General features: G+C 43.6%; 1 protein-coding gene across 1 annotated transcript in view; it reads right to left on the reverse strand.

Moving 5' to 3' along the window:
- The window catches only part of LOC142214522 (scavenger receptor cysteine-rich type 1 protein M130-like), a 72,432-nt gene that overhangs the window by 21,486 nt on the left and 27,655 nt on the right, over positions 1–23,291 (reverse strand). The window contains exons 4-6 of the mRNA XM_075283471.1: positions 11,519–11,884; positions 6,548–6,862; positions 3,639–3,947 (exon numbers count right to left, since the gene is read on the reverse strand). Of these exons, the coding sequence (XP_075139572.1) occupies positions 3,639–3,947; positions 6,548–6,862; positions 11,519–11,884 (990 nt within the window). The remainder of the gene's footprint in view (positions 1–3,638; positions 3,948–6,547; positions 6,863–11,518; positions 11,885–23,291) is intronic.

The following is a 23,291-nucleotide window of genomic DNA, read 5'->3' on the forward strand; positions in this document are numbered from 1 at the left end:
GCGGACAGATGTGTGGACCTACTCTCCAGCTGTGACGGATCGTATGCTATCCCTGACTCCTCTGTCAATCAGGGATTCTCTCAGAACACACAAGAGAGGGATTGTAAGGCTCACCATCGCATCCTCAGAGCTCACCCTCCTGGTGGACTCCTCAAACACTCGTAGGATGTCACAAAGGTCTCTCATCCATGGCCACTCATGGATGAGAAACTGAGGCAGCTGACTTTGTGGCACCCTAGGGTTTTGTAGCTGGTATTCCATCAAAGGTCTCTGCTGCTCAACCACTCTATTCAACATCTGAAACGTTGAGTTCCAGCGTGTGGGGACGTCGCACAAAAGCCGGTGTTGTGGCACATGCAGGCGTTGCTGGAGAGATTTTAAGCTAGCAGCGGCTACTGTCGACTTGCGAAAGTGGGCGCACATGCGCCGCACTTTCACCAGTAGCTCTGGAACATTGGGGTAGCTCTTTAGGAAACGTTGCACCACTAGGTTGAAGACGTGGGCCAGGCATGGAACATGTTGGAGTCCGGCAAGCTCCAGAGCTGCTACCAGGTTCCGGTCGTTATCACAAACGACCATGCCTGGGCCCAGGTGCAGCGGCTCAAACCATATTGCCGTCTCATCGAGAAGGGCATCCCTCACCTCGGAGGCAGTGTGCTGTCTGTCCCCCAAGCTGATCAGCTTCAGCACGGCCTGCTGACGTCTACCAACGCCAGTGCTGCAACGTTTCCAACTCGTAGCTGGGGTCAATCTAACAGCGGAGGAGGAGGCGGTGGCGGAGGAGGAGGCGGTGGAGGAGGAGGAGGGGGGTGTTCTTCTCGTGTCCCTGCCAGGAATGTTAGGCGGGGAGATGAGGTACACCGGGCCAGTTTGGGAAGCTGTCCCAGCCTCAACTACATTCACCCAGTGTGCTGTCAATGAAATGTAGCGTCCCTGTCCACATGCACTTGTCCACGCGTCGGTGGTCAAGTGGACCTTTGTGCAAAGCGCGGAACTAAGGGCCCGCCTGATGTTGAGTGACACGTGCTGGTGCACGGCGGGGACGGCACACCGGGAGAAGTAGTGACGGCTAGGGACGGCATAGCGAGGTGCCGCAGTTGCCATCAGGTCCAGGAAGGCGGGAGTTTCAACAAGCCGGAACGCCAACATCTCCTGGGCCAGCAGTTTAGCGATGCTGGCGTTCAAGGCTTGCGCGTGTGGGTGGTTAGCGGTGTATTTCTGCCGCCGCTCCAATGTCTGAGAGATGGTGGGTTGTTGTAAAGAAGCGCCTGATGGTGCCTTTGATGGTGCAGGAGAAGGAGATAAGACAGGAACAGGGGAGAATGAGGAAGAAGTCAACAAAGTGGCAGAGGCAGATGAAGTGGTGTCCTGGCTCGTCCTCTGGAGTGCATCGCCAGCAAAGTGAGCAGTGGCAGTGGCAGAGGCAGAGGCAGTGGCGTGAACGGCAGGCGGCCTTTGTCCTGCCGTTGCTGCCTGCCACTGATTCCAGTGCTTGGATTCCAAATGACGGTGCATTGAAGTGGTGGACAGGTTGCTCTTCTCAGAGCCCCTAATCAATTTCGAGAGGCAAATTGTGCAGACAACACTATATCTGTCCTCGGCGCATTCCTTGAAAAAACTCCACACCTTCGAGAAACGTGCCCTCGAGGTGGGAGTTTTTCGGGGCTGGGTACGAACTGGAACATCTTGGGAGATTCCGGGTGTGGCCTGGCTTCGCCTAAGCTGCTGACCTCTGCCTCTGCCTCTAGCTACCCTTTTTGGTGCTGCACCTGCCTCAACATCCACACTACTTTCCCCACTTGACATCCCCCCTGTCCAGGTCGGGTCAGTGTCCTCATCATCCACCACTTCCTCTTCCAACTCCTGTCTCATCTCCTCCTCCCGCACAATGCGCAGGTCAACTGGATGCCCTGACGGCAACTGCGTCACATCGTTGTCGATGAGGGTGGGTTGCTGGTCATCCACCACCAAATCGAACGGAGATGGAGGAGACTCTAGTGTTTGAGCATCTGGGCACAGATGCTCCTCTGTTAGGTTCGTGGAATCGCGACATGGAGGGGCAGGTTGAGGGACAATGAAAGGAGCGGAGAACAGCTCTGGGGAGCAGGGACAGTTGGGGTTATTGTTCTGTGAAGCTTGGGAATGTTGGGAGGAAGGAGGACAAGACTGTTGGGTAATAGGAGGAGAGGAGGCAGAGCCTGACTGGCTGCTGGACAATGTGCTGTAAGCGTTATCCGACAGCCATTGCAAGACCTGTTCCTGGTTCTCGGGCCTACTAAGGTTTGTACCCTGCAGTTTAGTTAATGTGGCAAGCAACCCTGGCACTGTGGAGTGGCGCAATGCTTGCTGCCCCACAGGAGTAGGCACGGGATGCCCTGTGGCTTCACTGCTACCTTGCTCCCCAGAACCATTCCCCCGACCTCGCCCACGGCCTCGTCCACGTCCCTTTCCGGGAGCCTTGCGCATTTTGAATTCCCAGTCAGGAACTGGCACTATATGGCAGTAGCAAGAAATGAGGGTATTTGTAACCCCAATATATTCTTTGAATTCCCAGTCAGACAATGGCACTATATGGCAGTAGCAAGAAATGAGGGTATTTGTAACCCCAATATATTCTTGGAATTCCCAGTCAGACAATGGCACTATATGGCAGTAGCAAGAAATGAGGGTATTTGTAACCCCAATATATTCTTTGAATTCCCAGTCAGAAACCGGCACTATATGTCAGTGGCAGGACTTGAAGGTATTTGTAACCCCAATATATTCTTGGAATTCCCAGTCAGACAATGGCACTATATACCAGTAGCAAGAAATGAGGGTATTTGTAACCCCAATATATTCTTGGAATTCCCAGTCAGACAATGGCACTATATGGCAGTAGCAAGAAATGAGGGTATTTGTAACCCCAATATATTCTTTGAATTCCCAGTCAGACAATGGCACTATATGGCAGTAGCAAAAATAGTGGGTGTATATATCCCCAATTTTATTGCTAGGGGACTTGAAGAGTATTTCTGGGGTGAAGGTGGGGGGGCACACCGTTGGAACGGGGATCGGGGGTGTATATATAGGGTATACGGGAATACACTGTCAGTGTATTCCATTCAGGATCCGCGGAAAGCTGGGTTGCGGCGATTGAGCCTGTCAGTGCCACGTTACACTGACAAGCTTCTCCCTGGAATTTAGCTCTTATAAGAGCTGTTGTGGTTGTCTTCTCCTTCCTATTCTAGCCTGTCCCTGCCTACCCAGAATCTGATCCCTAGCTAAGTGGACTGAAGCCTTCGTTCTCGGTGAATTGCAAGCTCAGAATGACGCGAACCTGGGCGTCGCTGTTCTTTTAAATTAGAGGTCACATGTTTTCGGCAGCCAATGGGTTTTTCCTACTTTTTTCAATGTCACCGGTGTCGTAGTTCCTGTCCCACCTACCCTGCGCTGTTATTGGAGCAAAAAAGGCGCAAGGGAAGGTGGGAGGGGAATCGAGTAATGGCGCACTTTACCACGCGGTGTTCGATTCGATTCGAACATGCCGAACAGCCTAATATCCGATCGAACATGAGTTCGATAGAACACCGTTCGCTCATCTCTATTAGAGAGATATCACAATATCTCATTTCACTATTATTTTGGAGCTACTATACCTGAGCAGATGACTTCTAAATCCTCCTCCTGGCCGCTCCATGATTCAGTAACAGAACAATCTGTCAGTCGGGTCTCATTCCCCTGACAATTCCCTCTGAGATACACATGGCCATTGCTTGTTGTCAGGGCTGTGATAATAAATGTACCAACTACATGACCACAATGTAATTCTCTGCACACAACCTGAACCCCATTCCTGCTCCATTGGTCAGTGACAGCTCTGCTCCATGTATTATTATGTGTGAGAATCTCCAGTCTTCCTGCACAGTGATCCTCTCCACCCATCAGCCTCATTTTCTCCTCTATTCCTGTAGATATATAATATAGATATAACATAACATATGCCATTATAGGTGTCTAATAGAATCAGTTCCAGAGAGTTCAGACATATCCTCAATTTCTGGTCCGAAATTTACTATGGAGTTTACAGTTTTGAGGAGGGAAGGGGTTAGCATAAACTGTGCTATTAAAATGCTGAAAGTGATGACATATAACATTTTTGTGTTAAAATCTGTGACTTTATTTATATGTAGCCCACATTTATTATGTGAAATATTATAAAATATCACATCATGAGTCACAAATAGACTTCTGATGACTGGTGTTTTTTCTGAGTCCCAACCATATAGCAGAAAAATATGCACAGCAAATTGCTTCAATTTCCAAAACCGTTGCGATTAGAGATGAGCGAGTAGTTAAATATTCGATATTCGTTTCGAGTAGCCCCTCAATATTCGACTACTCAAATCGAATATTGAATTCGATTATACTCTATGGGGGAAAAATGCTCGTTTCAGGGGTAGGCAACGTTCAATCAAGTTGAACTTACCAAGTCCACGAGTGAGGGTCGGGCTGGATTCTCCAAGAAGTCTTCTCCGTGCAGCGTCCCCGCGGCGTCTTCCGGCTCTTCATTCACTCTGCCAGGCATCGGGCCTGGGCAGAGCCGACTGCGCATGCCCGTACTACAAGAAAATGGCTGATTACAGTCAAAGCGGCCATTTTCTTGTAGCGCGGGGATGCACAGTCAGCTCTGCCCAGGCCCGATGCCTGGCAGAGTGAATTCAGAGCCGGAAGATGCCGCGGGGACGCTGCACGGAGAAGACTTCTAAAGGTAGGAGAAGAACCAGCGTTGAGTGGCCGACTGTATAGCATTCAGCCAATCAATGCTGGTTCTGCATCTAATTTTTCCATTCAAACAGCAAGTAGTATTCAATCGAGTACGAGTATTTCAAATACCGTAGTATTTGATCGAATACCTACTCGATCGAATACTACTCGCTCATCTCTAGTTGTGATGTATTTCTGCTGCGGTGGGGCCTTAGCCTTAGTATTTTCTGACTAACTAAAAGTAGAGAAACCAGAGGTCAAGAAAGGTGTATAAAAATACACTTATATTCACTCACCTCTTGTTGGTTCTGAGTCATCTTCCCAGGGCATCCTATGTGTGTTGCAGCTCTGTCCCTAATGTCATTGGCCCTAGGTCACTACTCAACACTGCGACTAGGCTTGAGTGGTCATGTAGGTGATGTAGACTTCTTGATGCTTTAATGATACAGTATTTGTCATAGTTGCAAAGCGTCATGATGTCACTATCCCACATGTGAACCCTGAAGCCTAATCACAGGCTGAAAGCCACAGCGGAGCCCAGAAAAGGTGACTATATGTGCAGTGACCAGATGGAAGGTGACGCTACAGTTGGGTTTGCGGAGTGCAGACAGTACAGACATATCACGGTCTCTGGGCACCAGAACACAGCGCTGGTGCTGTCCCACGTTACCACCACTGGTATCTGTGATGAGGGGGATGCACAAATGTTGGTGGTGATTGTTCCCATGGGCGCTTCCCCTATACTGTGCTGACTGGTGGTGTTCGGGGTGCCTTGATGTTGTTAATGCAGTGTCACACATAGAAACCGTTGTGACGTTGAAACAGAGTTGAACTTTTACTTAAAACTCTTCCATGGGTGCGGAGGCACAAATGCTTAAACAGCTTCTTCAGTACACAATAACAGGGGACACCTGGTGACACAGCAAAGTCCTGGGGTGCAGGATAGATTTGATGAAAGGTGTTCCTAGCATTTTAAACTTCAAGTGTTACAGCCTTAAGGTGCATCTGGGTTTCTATTTGGCTTATAGGAGGATGCCCACCACACATACTAGCACACAATATTCTCACGCATGTTATGTGGTCCTGATAGCTCAGAGTTTCGGGGTACACTAATCAGGGTGGTGGATGTTCCACAGGTCTGGCCTTGGCTCTTGCATCCTGTGGTACTTGCTATGGAGCTCATGTTCCAGAATGTTCTCTCCACAGGCTCATGCTTACAAGGTGATGCCTGACCTCCTTCAGGGCGATGTCTAGGCAGACAGGGGACAGGAGCTTGGGAATAGTTGGAGTATGTCTGCTCTCTGACCTTACTGGTCTGTCTAGAACTTCAGATCCCTGCACTAAGCTTTCTGTTTATTTCACAGGACTTCACAACGCCACCATCTTCTCCCTAACACCACAATCTCCTCACTAACACACAGGAAGTTCCCTGCATTACAACAAGAACTTCAATGACTGTCTCTCTGCTGTAGCTAAAATAATGTCTTCTGAAATGTTCAAAGATCAGACTACTGCTATTTCCATCAATTACTAACTGACCTAACCCAGATAGGTTTGGTAGGGTGGATTTCAGCATGTCAGGGCTTTTATTAGCATATTGTGATAGTGTGTTGGGGATTATTAACTAAATTGGAGATGGAGTATAGACACTGTATATCATCTTGTGCCACACAATTCTAGATATGTCCAGCCAACCAGAAAGGTAAGGGAGGATGCACCTGTATATGAATAATGGAAGACACATCTGTATATGTATAAGGGAGGATATGTATAATAAAGACCAATATTCAATGCCTCTTACCTGTACATATAACACCACCAGTATCTGATGATGGACATTTCCTATTTCCGAGTGCAGTTATATTACAGTCTCCCAGGTGGTCTTCTGTACCTGTACAATGGAATCTATATGTGGTGATGACATTATAGCTCCCAAAATGTCCTCCACCTGGTACAGAGACAGCAACTCCACATTTCATTTGCCTGCAGAGTACATTAGCCTCTTGTAGAGTCCAATGAGAGCTGCACACGGCCATCCATCGTCCTTCATATAAGACCTCCACTCTCCCAGAACACTTCTGACCACCATTCACAAGTCTGTAGCTATTAAATAAACCTAAAAAAACATCAAAAGCATAAAACATAATGTGACAAACAAAAATCAAGTAAACAAAGTATAGTAAATATGTCTATGCTCTATTCACAAAAACTAACTACGATCTAAACATATCACTGCACTGGCTTCCTAATTACATCATGGAAGTCAGATTTGCATATTCTTCCCATGTTCCTTTGCAGTGGAGCGCTCATGGCTTAATAAGACTCCACACACCTAAATGGTGGTTCTTTCCCTATGGAGTAAGGATATCCCCTCAACCCGGTCTAAGCTTCTCACCTCTGCCAGATCAGTCCTCTCTGCACCAAGCTTATGAGATGCAAGATCATCGAAACATCTGTCCTTGGCTGAGAGACGGTACTTGGTAAAATCCCAACATCATTGCAAACAAAGGCCTCTGAGAAGGTTGTCATGATGTTAAAGGGAGCGCCCTCTATTGGTTTGCTTGACTGAGACTCTGTCTTCTTAATTACATCATGGAAGATAGACTTGCACATTCTCAGTGAGCGCCCTCTATTGGTGTGCATTCTTGAGGCACTGGCTTCCTAATTACATCGTGGAAGTCAGCTTTGCATATTCTTAAAATGTTATAGGCATTCTAACTGTACATTGGATGAGAGGTGAAGGCTAAGGTCCTTAGTTACAAAACATTGGGTGGGTGACCATAGATGGTCATATACAGTCCTATGAAAAAGTTTGGGCACCCCTATTAATCTTAATCATTTTTAGTTCTAAATATTTTGGTGTTTGCAACAGCCATTTCAGTTTGATATATCTAATAACTGATGGACACAGTAATATTTCAGGATTGAAATGAGGTTTATTGTACTAACAGAAAATGTGCAATATGCATTAAACCAAAATTTGACCGGTGCAAAAGTATGCGCACCTCAACAGAAAAGTGGCATTAATATTTAGTAGATCCTCCTTTTGCAAAGATAACAGCCTCTAGTCGCTTCCTGTAGCTTCTAATCAGTTCCTGGATCCTGGACCATTCCTCTTTACAAAACAATTCAAGTTCAGTTAAGTTTGATGGTCGCCGAGCATGGACAGCCCGCTCTCAAATGATCCCACAGATGTTCAATGATATTCAGGTCTGGGGACTGGGATGGCCATTCCAGAACATTGTCATTGTTCCTCTGCATGAATGCCTGAGGATTTGGAGCGGTGTTTTGGATCATTGTCTTGCTGAAATATCCATCCCTGGCGTAACTTCAACTTCGTCACTGATTCTTGAACATTATTCTCAAGAATCTGCTGATACTGAGTGGAATCCATGCGACCCTCAACTTTAACAAGATTCCTGGTGCCGGCATTGGCCACACAGCCCCAAAGCATGATGGAACCTCCACCAAATTTTACAGTGGGTAGCAAGTGTTTTTCGTGTAATGCTGTTTTTTTTGGATGCCATGCATAACGCCTTTTTGTATGACCAAACAACTCAATCTTTGTTTCATCAGTCCACAGGACCTTCTTCCAAAATGAAGCTGGCTTGTCCAAATGTGCTTTTGCATACCTCAGGTGACTCTGTTTGTGGCGTACGTGCAGAAACGGCTTCTTTCTCATCACTCTCCCATACAGCTTCTATTTGTGCAAAGTGCGCTGTATAGTTGACCGATGCACAGTGACACCATCTGCAGCAAGATGATGCTACAGCTCTTTGGAGGTGGTCTGTGGATTGTCCTTGACTGTTCTCTCCATTCTTCTTCTCTGACTTTCTGATATTTTTCTTGGCCTGCCACTTCTGGGCTTAACAAGAACTGTCCCTGTGGTCTTCCATTTCCTTACTATGTTCCTCACAGTTGAAACTGACAGGTTAAATCTCTGAGACAACTTTTTGTATCCTTCCCCTGAACAACTATGTTGAACAATCTTTGTTTTCAGATCATTTGAGAGTTGTTTTGAGTAGCCCATGATGCCACTCTTCAGAGGAGATTCAAATAGGAGAACAACTTTCAATTGGCCACCTTAAATATCTTTTCTCGTGATTGGATACACCTGGTTATGAAGTTCAAAGCTCAGTGAGGTTACAAAACCAATTTTGTGCTTCAGTAAGTCAGTAAAAAGTAGTTAGGAGTATTCAAATCAATAAAATGATAAGGGTGCCCATACTTTTGCACTAGTCAAATTTTGGTTTAATGCATATTGCACATTTTCTGTTAGTACAATAAACCTCATTTCAATCCTGAAATATCACTGTGTCCATCAGTTATTAGATATATCAAACTGAAATGGCTGTTGCAAACACCAAAATTTTTAGAACTAAAAATGATTAAGATTAATAGGGGTGCCCAAACTTTTTCATAGGACTGTACTTTGTCCCCAACCAGACAGATTTACATCCTCGAGAAACTGTATTCATTCAATGTTATGTTCAATTGTGAATGATATCTGGATATACTGTGTAACTGTTGGTGATGCAAAGTGCTTAATTTTATATGGCCTATCCTCAGCATAGGTCAGAAATACCTGACAGGCAGGGGGCCTACAGCCCCAGCACCCTGTTTTCTTTTCTATTATAACAAGGGGAGTCTAGGGGGATGGGGTGGGGCGTAGAAGAAAGGAATTAAATCCAGGGAAGGTTTGGAACATATCCCATAACTGACAAACCACTTGAGAGTGAGTATAGTGTGAGTGTAGTTCCGACATCATGTTCTCCATATGTAGTATGTGTAGGATTTCTCGAATCTGGTCTCCGACTGTCAGAGTTAGGGGACTCTTCCATAGAGCGATCACAGTGTGAGCTGCAAGTAGCATGACGCCACCAAAGACCAAAAAGGTTTCTTAATTTTGTGAGAAGACAGAGATATTAGGTGGGTGGCTGGGGAGTCCTTTAGCATCACACCAATTACTTTCTGTATTATGGTGAAAAAAACAGGGGCATGACCATAATAGAACTCAGTTCCTTAAAAACTATGGGGGTAATCCATCCAGGAGACCTAAGAGTATAATAATAGCACCTGCTCTAGGGGGTCTCTTGGTAGCATATACCACTGTGTGTGGCCACTGTTGAGCATATAACACTGTGTGGAGGCCACTGTGGGCATATAATACTGTTTAAGTCCACTGTAGGGAACATATTATACTGTGTGTGGCCACTGTTGAGCATATAACACTGTGTGGAGGCCACTGTGGGCATATAATACTGTTTAAGTCCACTGTAGGGAACATATTATACTGTGTGGGGTCACTGTGGAGCATATTATACTGTTTGGGGTCCTTTCACTATTCACATCACATGCCATCCGTTTTATTGCAGTTGTGCACCATTGCTACAGACTGTAATAACATCACATGGTCATTATAAAACAGATAATGAGCAATGTAAATAGTGAAGGGGACCAGTGTTTGCAAAAGCACCACATGATCTTCAAAGAGTTAATCAGCAGGGGCTCAGGGTGTTAGATCCCCACTGATCTCTTACATCTCTTAGAATGCTAGGACCCTGAAAATCAGCTGCTGTAGTATTGTTTACATGCTGAGCACTGCACTGCTCACTCACCATATTCTTTAGAACTACAAATGTGGGTAAAAATGCTGTATCTGTTTCAAGTATCTAAGATACCACTGTAGTACCCGTAACTGTCACTATCAAGAATTCACTGTAGGTAGGGACACCGGACAAAAGTTTGCAGCGGGGCCCACAAGACTTTATTTCCGCCATTGCCTAGAGGTTGCGCAGTGCTGCTGGTAGGATTGCAGCATCTAAAAGGATGAGACTGTCCACATGTAGCATGGAAAAATTGCTTTTATCAAAGTGAATTGGACATGGATCTGTGAGGATTTTCAATCGCCTCCGGCTGATGCTTCCGAATAATTGTGTCAATCTATCATCATCTTCAATTTACTGTACTACTGTGGATGCTAGCTGTTCCTAAACAGCTAACACCACATATTATACCCCTTTGCACTCCCACAAATGTAGCAACAGGTACCCCTACTACCTCCGCTCTGACATGTCCAATAGCCTGGAACATCATATTATGCCCTGCTTCATAGCCACAAATGTTGCCACAGCTTCTACCACAGCAACTACTCAGCCAGACATGTCCTGAGACCTGATCCTTCATATCATGGCCTACCACTACCACACACATTACCACTGCTGTATTGTGCCAACCACTACTGCCCTCACTGAGACAGATATGTCCTGCATCCTGATCCATCATATTACACTATTATGCTGCAATACCACGTTGCTTTTTGCAATATAACTTCCATTTGTGCCTAAAAAACCTTGGGTAAGCACCTTTGTTCCAAAAAATGGGTAATTTTTGTAGTGTATTAAATGTTAAATGCATAAAAGAGTGTATGCATAAAAGCAGCGTATGGTTAAAGTTGGAGTTTTTATCCACTTTTTTTTTCATAGACATGCGTTACATTCACTTTGACACAACTTTGGCTGTATTTCCTTAGAGAGATAGAGATTGGATAGATAGATAGATAGATAGATAGATAGATAGATAGATAGATAGATAGATAGATAGATAGGTTCCTAAGAGCCCTAAGAGTGTTCTAGACCATTTTTAAGCCAATTTACATTGTGGTTTATACCGAATTTCTTCGACCCATAACAAATCTTGGTCCTGAACTACCCGAACCCGATACTAAACAAATTTTGAGAGGTTGTCCCATCTCTAGTATAATATTACAGACCTTTGCACTGGATAGATGGAGGACTTTCTTTGGTGCAAGCTCCTTCTCCAGTTATTTTTAAGCAGTCATTCAACTTGGACTCATTACCAACACAATGGATCTTCTCTGTCCATATTGGTCCAGGTCCTCTTGTATAGGTCAGTAATGATGGCACTGCTTCTCCACATTGAAGTTCCTTACATAGTACATTGGCCGCTCTAAGATCTGAGTCAATCTCGCAGACAGATCCCCAAGTGTTACCAACATGTGCCTCTAAATGTCCTGAGCAAGCACTTGGACCATCGACTAGTCTGTATTCTCTGTGACCTGAGGATAAATCACAATTTACTGAGCACATCACTGTACTGGATACTTTATACATTAGACCTAATGAATATAAAAATCTAAGAATATTACCTTAATAATCATTTGTCCCTTCGATCATCTCAATATCAGTATAAAATATGAGCCATTGGTTGTACATACTGTGTTAGTGATGCAAGTCATTTTCTTTTAGGATTAGAGAGGGGGGCGAATAGCATGAGATTCATTTTGATGAATATTTAATGAAAATGGACCACTGTATAAGTAATGCTACCGCTTGTGTCACCCCCCCCCCCCCTCTACCCCATAGATCGTAAACTCTTGCGAGCAGGGCCCTCAGTCATGTTGAGTGAATTGACTATTTCTCTTTAATGTATCTCTTTGTCTTTACTTGAACCCTACATTTTGTAAACTGCTGTAGAATATGTTGCCGCTATAAAAATAAACTGTATTATTATTATTATTATTATTATTATTATTATTATTAGAGATGAGCGAGTAGTATTCGATCGAGTAGGTGTTCGATTGAATACTACGGTATTCGAAATACTCGTACTCGATCGAACACTACTAGCTGTTCGAAGTTTAAGGTTCGATGCAGAACCAGCATTGATTGGCAGAATGCTATACATTCTGCCAATCAACGCTGGTTCTTCTCTTACCTTTAGAAGTCTTCTCCGCACTGCGTCCCCGCGGCGTCTTCCGGCTGGAATTCACTCTGCCTAGGCATCCAGCCTAGGCAGAGCCGACTGCGCATGTGGGGGCATGCCCTCGCATGAGCAGTCGGCTCTGCTCAGGCGTCGGGCCGGGCAGAGCCGACTGCGCATGTCCGCGCATGACCACGCATGCGCAGTCGGCTCTGCCTAGGCCCCGATGCCTAGGCAGAGTGAATTCCAGCCGGAAGAAGCCCCGGGGGCGCTGCGGCGGGAGAAGACTTCAAGGAGAATCCAGCCCCCCCATAGACTATAATGGGGTTCAAAATCTGTTCGAACAGCTGAACAGTGTGCAGCTATTCGAATCGGATTTCGAACCTCGGACATTTTAGTGTTCGCTCATCTCTGATTATTATTATTATTATTATTATTATTATTATTATTATCATCATCATTATTCTTGAGGTTTGGACATACAGTTTATCTCAAACGTTTATTACTATTATTATATTCTGGGTTGTTCTCAAACCCCAGAGTACAAAAGGTGGAGGCGTAATGTATTTGAGTAAAAATAGAAGTTATACTCACACTGCCCCTCCTCTCCTGGTGAGATTCATGATATTAGTGTGCCCGATGCGACTGCTGAGGACCAGCCTCTGCAGTGATCCAGGGGCATACAACATCAACCAGTGGCCAGAAGAGGCTTGAATAGGACATTGGCATATTTTTTTTAATACTTCGCTTGAACCTACATCTATTATACTATAGGGTATGAAAAAACCCTAGAGTATGATAATGTCACTTCTGGTTCTATTCAAACAAGTTCAAATCAAACCGAAGCGGAGCATCACTTCGTCCGAACACCAGGCAAAACAACTCTTCAGAGGTTCACCTTAATAGTGAGGATCCATTCTTCAATAACAAGTGGGAAAAGGCTTTGTCTAAGTGGTCCTGAACACGTAAGGAATTGTTAATATAAGCAGAGATTTTTTTTCAGATTAGCACAGGTTAAAAATGTTTTGCCGTTATAATGTCAGCAGTTTGCATGTATATTGGGTAACCAATAAAAACCCCTTAAGAAATGGAGATTTTTCAGATTAGCAGAGGCAGAATCAATGTTTTGCAGTTAGAATGGCAGTTGGTATGTATTTAATGAAAAAAAAAAAAAAAAACGTTGCTAAAGATTTTTCACAGGATTGGCTTTGTCAGTAAAAACAATGTATGACTGTCTGTGGACAGTCACAGAACAATAGAACACTGTTCTATTACAAAAACAGACTTAGGGAAAATTAGATTATTGACAATAAAAGGAATAACTGTTTAGTTTGTATCACAATAGTCACAGGCTCATACAGTGCAGAAATTCTCCCTCCCTCACTCCTATGATTTATTTCACTGTTTTCTTGTAATTGATTAAATATGACTAAACTTTGTTCTACTTCTCCTACTCCTCTGATTTTGTAGTTTATTGCAAGTTTTACTGCTGTATCCTGATAGAAAATGTAATAATTTTCTTGGATAGTGCATTAATGAATAGCATGTCTATCCCCTAGCTTATCTGTGACTAAATTGTCTCTTCTTTATCCCAACAACATCTTATTTTCTGTATGTGACATTAACATTGTAAGGAGTCCACCTATGAATGATTATTGGCTGAGAGGTTCAGAAGTTGCCAGGACCCCACACACATGTATCTCCTTTGTTTTTTCACTGGGCAATGCATGTTCTGGTGGCCATTTTAGTTCATCCAAGACAAATCACAAAGTATTCTTTTTTTTTTTTTAACTGAACAATTTGGAATATTTGTGTCAAATACATCTCTTAATAAATCGGTTCATCCATCTCTACTCATCACAGTAGAGATGAGTGCCCCATTGATATGTTGCTTTATGATTGTTAGCTACTGCTCTCCAGCTTGGTTGGACCCACCTCCACCCCTTGGCCCCTGTGTAGATGAACAGATAGCATTGACAATATGGAATGAGATGGCTCCTGTACCAATGTGTCTTTGCACATGTGATATTTAGTGTCAGTCTGTGACTAGTTGGAGGTGCAGTTATTGGACATGTTGTCAGGTATAATGCTGGATCCAGTCCAGTGTGTGACGTGCGGAGAGGAAGAACACAGCACAGAGACATTTCTCTTACCTGAACATATCAGTCCAAACATAGTTGTAGAATGTTGTAAATACATTTTTGCATTATAGTCACATTGAGACAAGGACGTTTCTTCTCCTGTGCAACTTACAGACATTAATCTTCTGACAACATATGCAAACCTTTCTCCTGTGTCTACATAATGTTGTACATTTGTGGTGTTACATCCCAGCTCTCTACAAACTATAGCAGCAATGCTTTCAAAAGAATGAAAATCCACTCCTCTCCATTCTCCTTCCAATTTCACTTCCAATACTCCTTCACATTCAGTGACTCCACCAAAAAGTCTCACGGGTACTGTGGAAACAACCAGATAGTAATAAATACAGAAACCCCGGAATGTAAGAAAAAGAAGACTATTATTGTTTACCAGCATTGGATCTCTGATGGTTCTCCTGGTCTCTATTTACATGCAGATGACATGGGACTACTGCAGTCTATTAGAGGCCACAGTGGTCACATTCCATGATGCAGGTAATATGGTCCCTAATGTCCACAACCACTGACCGTCTGCAGTGGTTAAATCTTGTATGCTGAAGAGCCTGCTCTGGATCTCCAGGGGAATTAACAGCTGAGTAATCTTTTTTCTTTTGTCCTATTCATTATTTATTTTATTTATTTATGTATCATTATTATTTATTTATTTTTTATTTATTTATGTATTTTTTATTAAATGTAGATTGTGAGCCCCACAATGTACATTTTTCCCTTGGCAGGATTTGAACCTAGGACTCCAGTGCTGCAAGGCTGCAGTGCTCACCACCGATCCACCGTGTGGCCCCCATTATTATTTATTTTTTTACTACATGATAACTTTAAAGTATTGTACAGGCTGAGTTTTTATGAAATGACATGTAGGTTGATAGTTGGATGTGTCATTCCTTCTCTTACTCTAGTACGAGTCTTCCCCTAATTGGAGTTGAACCCAAGTGTATCTGCTGGGTTCATTACTAGGGAATAAATACAATCCTGAAAGGCTCAGTAAAGCCTCGTTCACATCAGCATTGGTATTCCATCTGGGGGAGTCTGCATGAGGACCCCCGAACAGAATACCGAACGCAACTGCAAGCGGTATGCCAGTGAAAGCACATGGACTCCATAGACCAGACCTGGGCTATGTACGGCCCGCGGGCCATATTCGGCCCTCTGACTGGTTCTGCCCGGCCCACATATCTTGTGGGATAAAAGTAGATGCTGAATGGGAAATCCGTTAAAGAACCTGTGATGATGTCATCACAGGTCCTTTAGCTCACTAGGATAGGCTAAGACTCGTTAGTGGGTGGAGTCACACAGGACAGTGTGGTTGCTGTTACACAGAAAGAGTAAGCTGCCGGGAATGGAGACTGATGGAAGATAAGGAGCGAAGAGACAGTATGTGTAAGTAAGAGGAGAGAACTGGGGGCAGAAGTAGAGGGACATTAAAATGGGGCATCTGGAGGAGCATATTAAACCGTGGGAGGTAGCTGGAGGGGGACATGTCTGCCTCAATTTGCCCCCAGTTTAATGCCCCCTCCAACTACCCCAACTGTTTAATGTCTCCCTCCAGCTGCCCCAGTTTAATTTCCCCTCTATAATGTGGGGGTGTATGATGTTAGGGTGACTGTAGGAAGATTATACTTTGTGGGGGCACATGGGAAAATGATTGAGAATGGGTGGAGTCAACATAGAAGTAGGTGGAGCTAAATTTGCCATGGCGCGCATAGCCTTCTAGACCAGTTTCAATTTCTCATACGGCCCCATGGAAAAATGAATTGCCCACCCCTGCCATAGACTATAATGAGGTCCGTGTGCTTGCCGCCAGATCTCCGCACAGAGCATGTGGACAGGAAAGTAGTTCACAATCTACTTTCTTGTCCGCATGATTCGTGCGGGCAGCGCACGGCAAGCACACAGACCCCATTACAGTCTATGGGGTCGATGTGCTTTTATTGCACAGTGCTTGCTGTTGCATTCCGTATTCCATTCGGGGGGTCCTCATACGGACTTCCCCAGACGGAATCCAAACGCAGATGTGAACGAAGGGTAATAAGTATCAGAGTTTGGAGACTGCATGGACTGTGTTGGCTGTGCAAAGCCTAATCTCCTAGTGTTTTGTGAAGCACCTAGATGTGGTAACCTCTCAGGGGTGAACCTGCCCCTTTCGCCGCCCGAGGCGAAGTGCAGAAAGCCGCCCCCCCCCCCCCCCCGCTGGGGGAGGGGGCAGAGTGGGGGCGTGGCTTAGTGGAGGGGGTGGGGCTTAGCGCCGTTCGCCGGCAGAGAGCAAGCCCGGAGACTGCCTGTGCTCTGCCTGAGCGTGCGGGGAGGCTGCTGGAGCAGCGCTGCTCCAGTGGCCTCCCCAAACCACCGCTCGGTTCTAAGCCAGTCCAGGACAGCTTGTCCTGGACTGGCTTAGATTAGCAAAAATGCCGCCCTCCCTGAGGCCCTGGCATAGCGCCGCCTGAAGCGCTCGCTTCAGGTCGCCTCATGGGAGGTGCGGCACTGTAACCTCTGTGTACTTAATGAATAGACAAACAAATATTTAGTTTTTTGTTCTTTGGCTATGGATTTTACAAGTAACTGTTAAAGTATCAGCACAGTAACATCCAATTTTAAGAGTAAACAGTTTTTGGACATATTAACTCCTGGTGCCAGAAGTGTAGCTAGGGGTGAATATGTCCATGTGGGGAAAGTGCCAGAACTTAACAGATTTAAAGAAGTCTCCAACTGGGATTCATGTATAAGAACTTCCTTCATCTGGCTCCTCTGGAGAAACTACATGGAGATTAACTGACTGGTGTCTCTATTATATGTATATTGTATCCCTTTATCCTCACGTTTACTGCTTCATTTACCCACTTTTTTCTCTTTGAAGATAACTTTTATTATGTACTAATATTGAACACAATGGAATAGATTTATTAAGACATCAGTCTACATATCCCTTGCACTGGTAGAAGGAGCATCTTATAAAACCAGCACCCCCCTCACTAGGCTGTACTCCTGCTTGTAACTGGCGTTGATTTCAGGGATCACTTATGCCAGTAATCTGGGGTAAATATTCATAAATCTGATGGAAGTGATGAACCTGATCATGCATGTGTAAAAACATGCAACTTTTTGTGCCTTATATGTCTCAGAAAACTGCCATGTAAGGCTAAGGCCGCATGTTGTGGAAACACAGCTTTCTTTTTTTGTGGTTTTTTAAGCCAAAGCCAAGAATGGCTTCAAAAGTAATAGGAAATATATAGGAAGTTCTTATACTGTACTTCTCCATTCTGCTCAATCCACTCCTGGCTTTGGCTCAAAAAACGCAACAAAATCTGCAACAAAAAAAGCCATGTTTCCGCAATGTGGGGCTTTAGCCTAAGGCATGATAAATCTCCCAATTTGAACTCTCTGTCTAGTCTCCAGACTATGCACGACTGGTCTTCCCCCTTTGCTGAAGCCATGTGATGTATTGCTATTCCATTATTCTGTTCTGTTTTACATGTATTTGTTTTTGAAAAAAAAAAAAAAATCTCAATAAAAATAAAACAAATAATTTTCTGATTTATACATTTCCTTCAAATAGTATTTCAACATGACTCACATTGACATCAGAACATGAAATATATTACACACCTGTGCACTGGATAGATGGAGGACTTAGTTTGGTGCAGTTTCCTTCTCCCCCAGGTGTTCTTATACAGTCATACAGCCTGGACTCATTACCAACACACTGGATCTTCTCTGTCCATATTGGTCCAGGTCTTCTTGTATAGGTCAGTAATGATGGCACTGCTTCTCCACATTGAAGTTCCTTACATAGTACATTGGCCGCTCTAAGATCTGAGTCAATCTCACAAACAGATCCCCAAATATCACCATGGCGTGCCTCTAAATGTCCTGAGCAAGCACTTCGACCATCGGCTAGTCTGTATTTCCTCTGACCTGAGGATAAATCACAATTCACATTACTGTACAGGAATCTTTACATATTAAACACAATTAATATAAAACCCTCAATCTCATTATTGTAAACACTTGTCCCAGCCTACATCTCAGCATCAGTATTAAACATGACCATAGTGTGGCAGTGATAGGAGTCATCTCTTATCAGGATTTATATATAATATTACATATTCTCTACGTAGGAACGGCAGAAGGATTTATCTTGCTGGTTCTTCCTTCTTGTGAGTTCCCATCACTTTATTATTTCTCTTCCTACTGATCATGAATGAGATTTAGTCACTAAGATTCATTGAAGGATATATATTATACAGTACACTTTGGTTAATTTTTTTTTTTCTTCAGGGGTTGCTATGCCTCTAGAAGGGTAGGGGGCTCCTGTAACCGGTGGGGACTCTATAGTTTACCTGTTGTCATGGTGGAATAGTAAGGAGCAGAATGGCGGAAACTATTACTAGTGAATAAAGATGGGCAAACCTCCAGAAGATTTGTTTTGATCTGTGTTTGGACGACAAACTGGTGGTTTGGTATGAACTTGTTCGGATACAACAGAATTATTATACTCTGGAATCTCTTCAGAACCCAGAGCAGACTAGCTGGAGGCCCAGGGGAGTTGTCAAAAATAAAAATAAAAACATTTATAATCATCTTGCATTACTTCTTTTGGGCCTCCTCATGGTGTTATGATGTCATGACTCTCAGCGTGCCCATGTCACAGTTGAGGCCCAATCACAGGCCACAGAGTGCATGACATCACAGAAGGGCACCAGATACCGCAAGGAAGCACAGGCAGAGCGCCAGACTCCTTGAGGAGTCCCAAAATACATTATGGAAGATGGCTATAACAGTTTTGTATATTTGATCACATCCCCAGGACACAGAACAGTTATGCAGAACAGATAATATGCAGATGCTTGTACAGAATGGACTCAGTGTTATCTGTGTGTTTACATAGAGAGATAACAGACCAGGCTTTATCAGTAAACTGCAATTAGCTGAAGGATTGTCCTGCCGGCAACAGCAGTTTAATATAAGTAGGATACATAAATTGATTACAGTCGTGAAGCCATGTCATTTACCGGGATAAAAGCCTATGTGTTAATCCAGGTTACAATCTATCTATATGCCAAATTTCATTCAAATGCGTTCAACTCTTTTTGTGTGATTGAGTAACAAACATCCAAACTCACAAACATCCAAACTTTCACATTTATACACTGCCTACCAATAAGTATTTGGGCACCTGTGGTAGAATAGAAAAAACATTTCTTCATATTTAATAGTTGGTAGAGCCCAGCAGATGCTTCCTTACAGATGGTAGTGAGCGACACAATACTCCCGGATGCCTGGTGATACTCCTGGTGTATGTGAGCCATCGGTTGGGTGCGGTTTCTCTGGCCAGCACTCATCAGTCTGTATCTCCCAGTTTCGGAGGTCTGCTGACTCAGGGCACATTCTGACATCCACCGTTCACCTTCCACTTTCTAATCACATAGGCCACTGTCGATTTTTGGTAATTCAGTTCACTTGCTATGTCCCTTAAGGATCAACCATTTCTGTGGGACTCCACAATTACTCCTTTCTCTAAATCGGACAAGTCTGCACTTTGTGGCATCTTGCATGTGACTAATGCCAATGCTGTTTCCTACCAGATATTTAACGGCAGAAGGCGTGAGTGTCCAAATACTTATTGGTAGACAGTGTAATATCAGTAGGATATTTTTTACTTTCATTTTTTATTATTAGTACTGTATTTATTAGATCCCCTAGGGGTCTTGAACCTCTGAGGAGCCTGTAATAGAAGTATATGCCAGACAAGCTCCCAGCATGCAAATGGATTGCTAACCCTGGATTTTGTTTCAGGTGCCAATAATCCTCTCCAAAATGGCTCCTGAAAAAGTCTCTGAGTAACAAAAGTATTAATTATGATATTTTTTTGTGTACATGCTAGTATGGGATGGCTCCTGTATGTGATATAAAGTGTCTTTGCACATGTGATATTTAGTGTCAGTCTGTGACTAGTTGGAGGTGCAGTTATGGGACATGTTGTCAGGTATAATGCTGGATCCAGTCCAGTGTGTGATGTGCGGAGAGGAAGAATACTGCACAGAGACATTTCTCTTACCTGAACATGTCACTCCTGTTATATATCTGGAATCAAATGTATCCTTGTCTAGAAAATATTGACATTGTGACATGGCTGGTTCTTCTCCTTTACATGTTACCACTAATAACGTTCTGACAACATTCACAGATCTCTCCTCTGTGGTCACATACCGTTGTGCATTTGTGGTGTTACATCCCAGCTGTCTACAAACCAAAGGGACAATGTTTATTGCATGAAAATAATAATAAACCACTTTTCTCCATTCTCCTTCATATTTCACTTCCAATATTCCTTCACATTCATTGTCTCCACCAGAAAGTCTCACGGGTACTGTGAAAAGAAACAGATAGTAATAAATACGGAAACCCTAAAATGTAAGAAAAAGAACAATATTTTTTTAATTGTTTTTGCTCTGTACCATAAGGGCTAGTTCACACATGTTAGGGCTAGTTCACACGGGGCATGGTATGACGTATTTTGGTCCTGATTGTGATGCGGGAAGCCGCGTCAGAATAGGGCTAAAATGCGCCTGCCGCAACTGTCGCGGCATCCAACAGTCACTGCTTCCCACTCCGGAGTAGACCCAAATGAATGATTGATGTCAGTGAATTGATCTGTTACTGTCCTTGTCTCTATATTATGTTCCATTTACTGTACGGCTAATGTTGTCTACTATTCCTAAACAGCTAGACATCATCTCCTGAGGTCCATCACAATATTCCATACTATTCTGTCTCTCATGCTGCACAACACCCACCATTGAGCTAGACGTTTCCTGCGAGCTGGTCCATCACTTTCTACTATTCCACACTGTTGGTGCCACAGTGTTCGCATGAAAATATATATATGTACTGTATATTAAAAAAGTACCTACCTCAAGAACTCACGAGGACTCACGAGGTTGACTCTCTTCCATGGAAAATATAAAAAAAAATGGCAATAGTCCGCACTGCTCCACAGGCTTCTTAAAATTTAACTTTTAATTTCTCATATTAAAAATACAGTTCACAATACAAAAAAAGAAAAAATAATCAAAAATTAGAACAACCGTGGTTGTTCTAAGCACTATGTATGTTTTTTCTAACTTTTTTCACTTTTTCTAATTCTTTTTTTTTTTTTTTTTGTATTGTGAACTGTATTTTTAATATGAGAAATTAAAAGTTAAATTTTAAGAAGCCTGCAGAGCAGTGCAGACTATTGCCATTTTTTATATATATATATATTTTGCATGGAAGAAAGTCAACCTCGTGAGTCCGGAGGTACGGAGTCGTGCACCCCATAGGACTTCGGGTCTTTATAATGGTGAGCCACAGTTTTCTTCACTATTATATTCTGTATATTTATTCTACCTCAAGAAAACCCATCCCATCCACAAACACCATTTTGTTGCATCTGCTCCCATAAAGGGACCATTATGGGAAGGGTTGACACCTTACTTGCAGAGTCCCTTCCACTTGGCAGTTAATTAACTTAATCAACAACCCACTTGTCTACAAATCATGAAACACCCAACTTTTCAGAGACTTTTCCAGGGTGAAATACACATTTTTCTGTAACTCCAGTGGCATGTTACTCCAGCAGTCACACTTCCACAAGAGCTTATACTTGGTGTGACAATTGGGGGTAATTTAGGGGTTACCCACAGTCATAACTTGGTTGCAATGATCTCCAATTGCAAGGAGCCCCTGAACTCAAAGGGCTACCCATGGTCATAACTTGACTAGGAGAAACCCCACCTTTATATCAGAAGGAGTCCCTGCACCAGAATGATCATAACCTGACCATGATTAACCCCTACTAGTACAGGGACTCTCTCTACTACAGAAGCAGTCACTGTACTCATGGATTTAACCTTAGCTATGATTTAACTGTGGGTAACCCCCAAAGTTGGGGCATCTTCTATAGAAGGAGTCCCTGCACTAAAAGAGGTTAATTGTTGTAATAACTTGACCATGATTAACTACTTCCAGTGTAGGAACTCCTTCTGCTAAAGAAGCAGTTTCCGCTCTCAAGGGGTTCTCCATAATCTAACAATTCCTGTCCTTACAGCAAAGTATCTTTTTCATTTATGACTTAACTTTAACCATAAAAATAGAAATTCCCCAAAAGAATAAATATTCAAATATAAAGTATAGTTAAATTCATAGCTAGTCTCTATAATACAATCCCAAAGATATAACATCAATAACTAGAGATGAGCGAATAGTTAAATACTCGATATTCGTTTCGAGTAGCCCCTCAATATTCAACTACTCGAATCGAATATCGAATCCTATTATACTCTATGGGGGAAAAATGCTCGTTTCAGGGGTAGGCAACATTCGATCAAATTGAACTTACCAAGTCCACGAGTGAGGGTCGGGCTGGATTCTCCAAGAAGTCTTCTCCGCGCAGCGTCCCCGCGGCGTCTTTTGGCTCTGAATTCGCTCTGCTAGGCATCGGGCCTGGGCAGAGCCGACTACGCATACCCGCACTACAAGAAAATGGCCGCTTACAGTCAAAGTGGCCATTTTCTTGTAGCGCAGGCATGCGCAGTCGGCTCTGCCCAGGCCTGATGCCTGGCAGAGTGAATTCAAAGCCGGATGATGCCGCGGGGACACTGCGCGGAGAAGACTTCTAAAGGTAGG

This window comes from Leptodactylus fuscus, chromosome 7, assembly GCF_031893055.1.
Source record: "Leptodactylus fuscus isolate aLepFus1 chromosome 7, aLepFus1.hap2, whole genome shotgun sequence".
Taxonomy (NCBI): Eukaryota; Metazoa; Chordata; class Amphibia; order Anura; family Leptodactylidae; genus Leptodactylus; species Leptodactylus fuscus.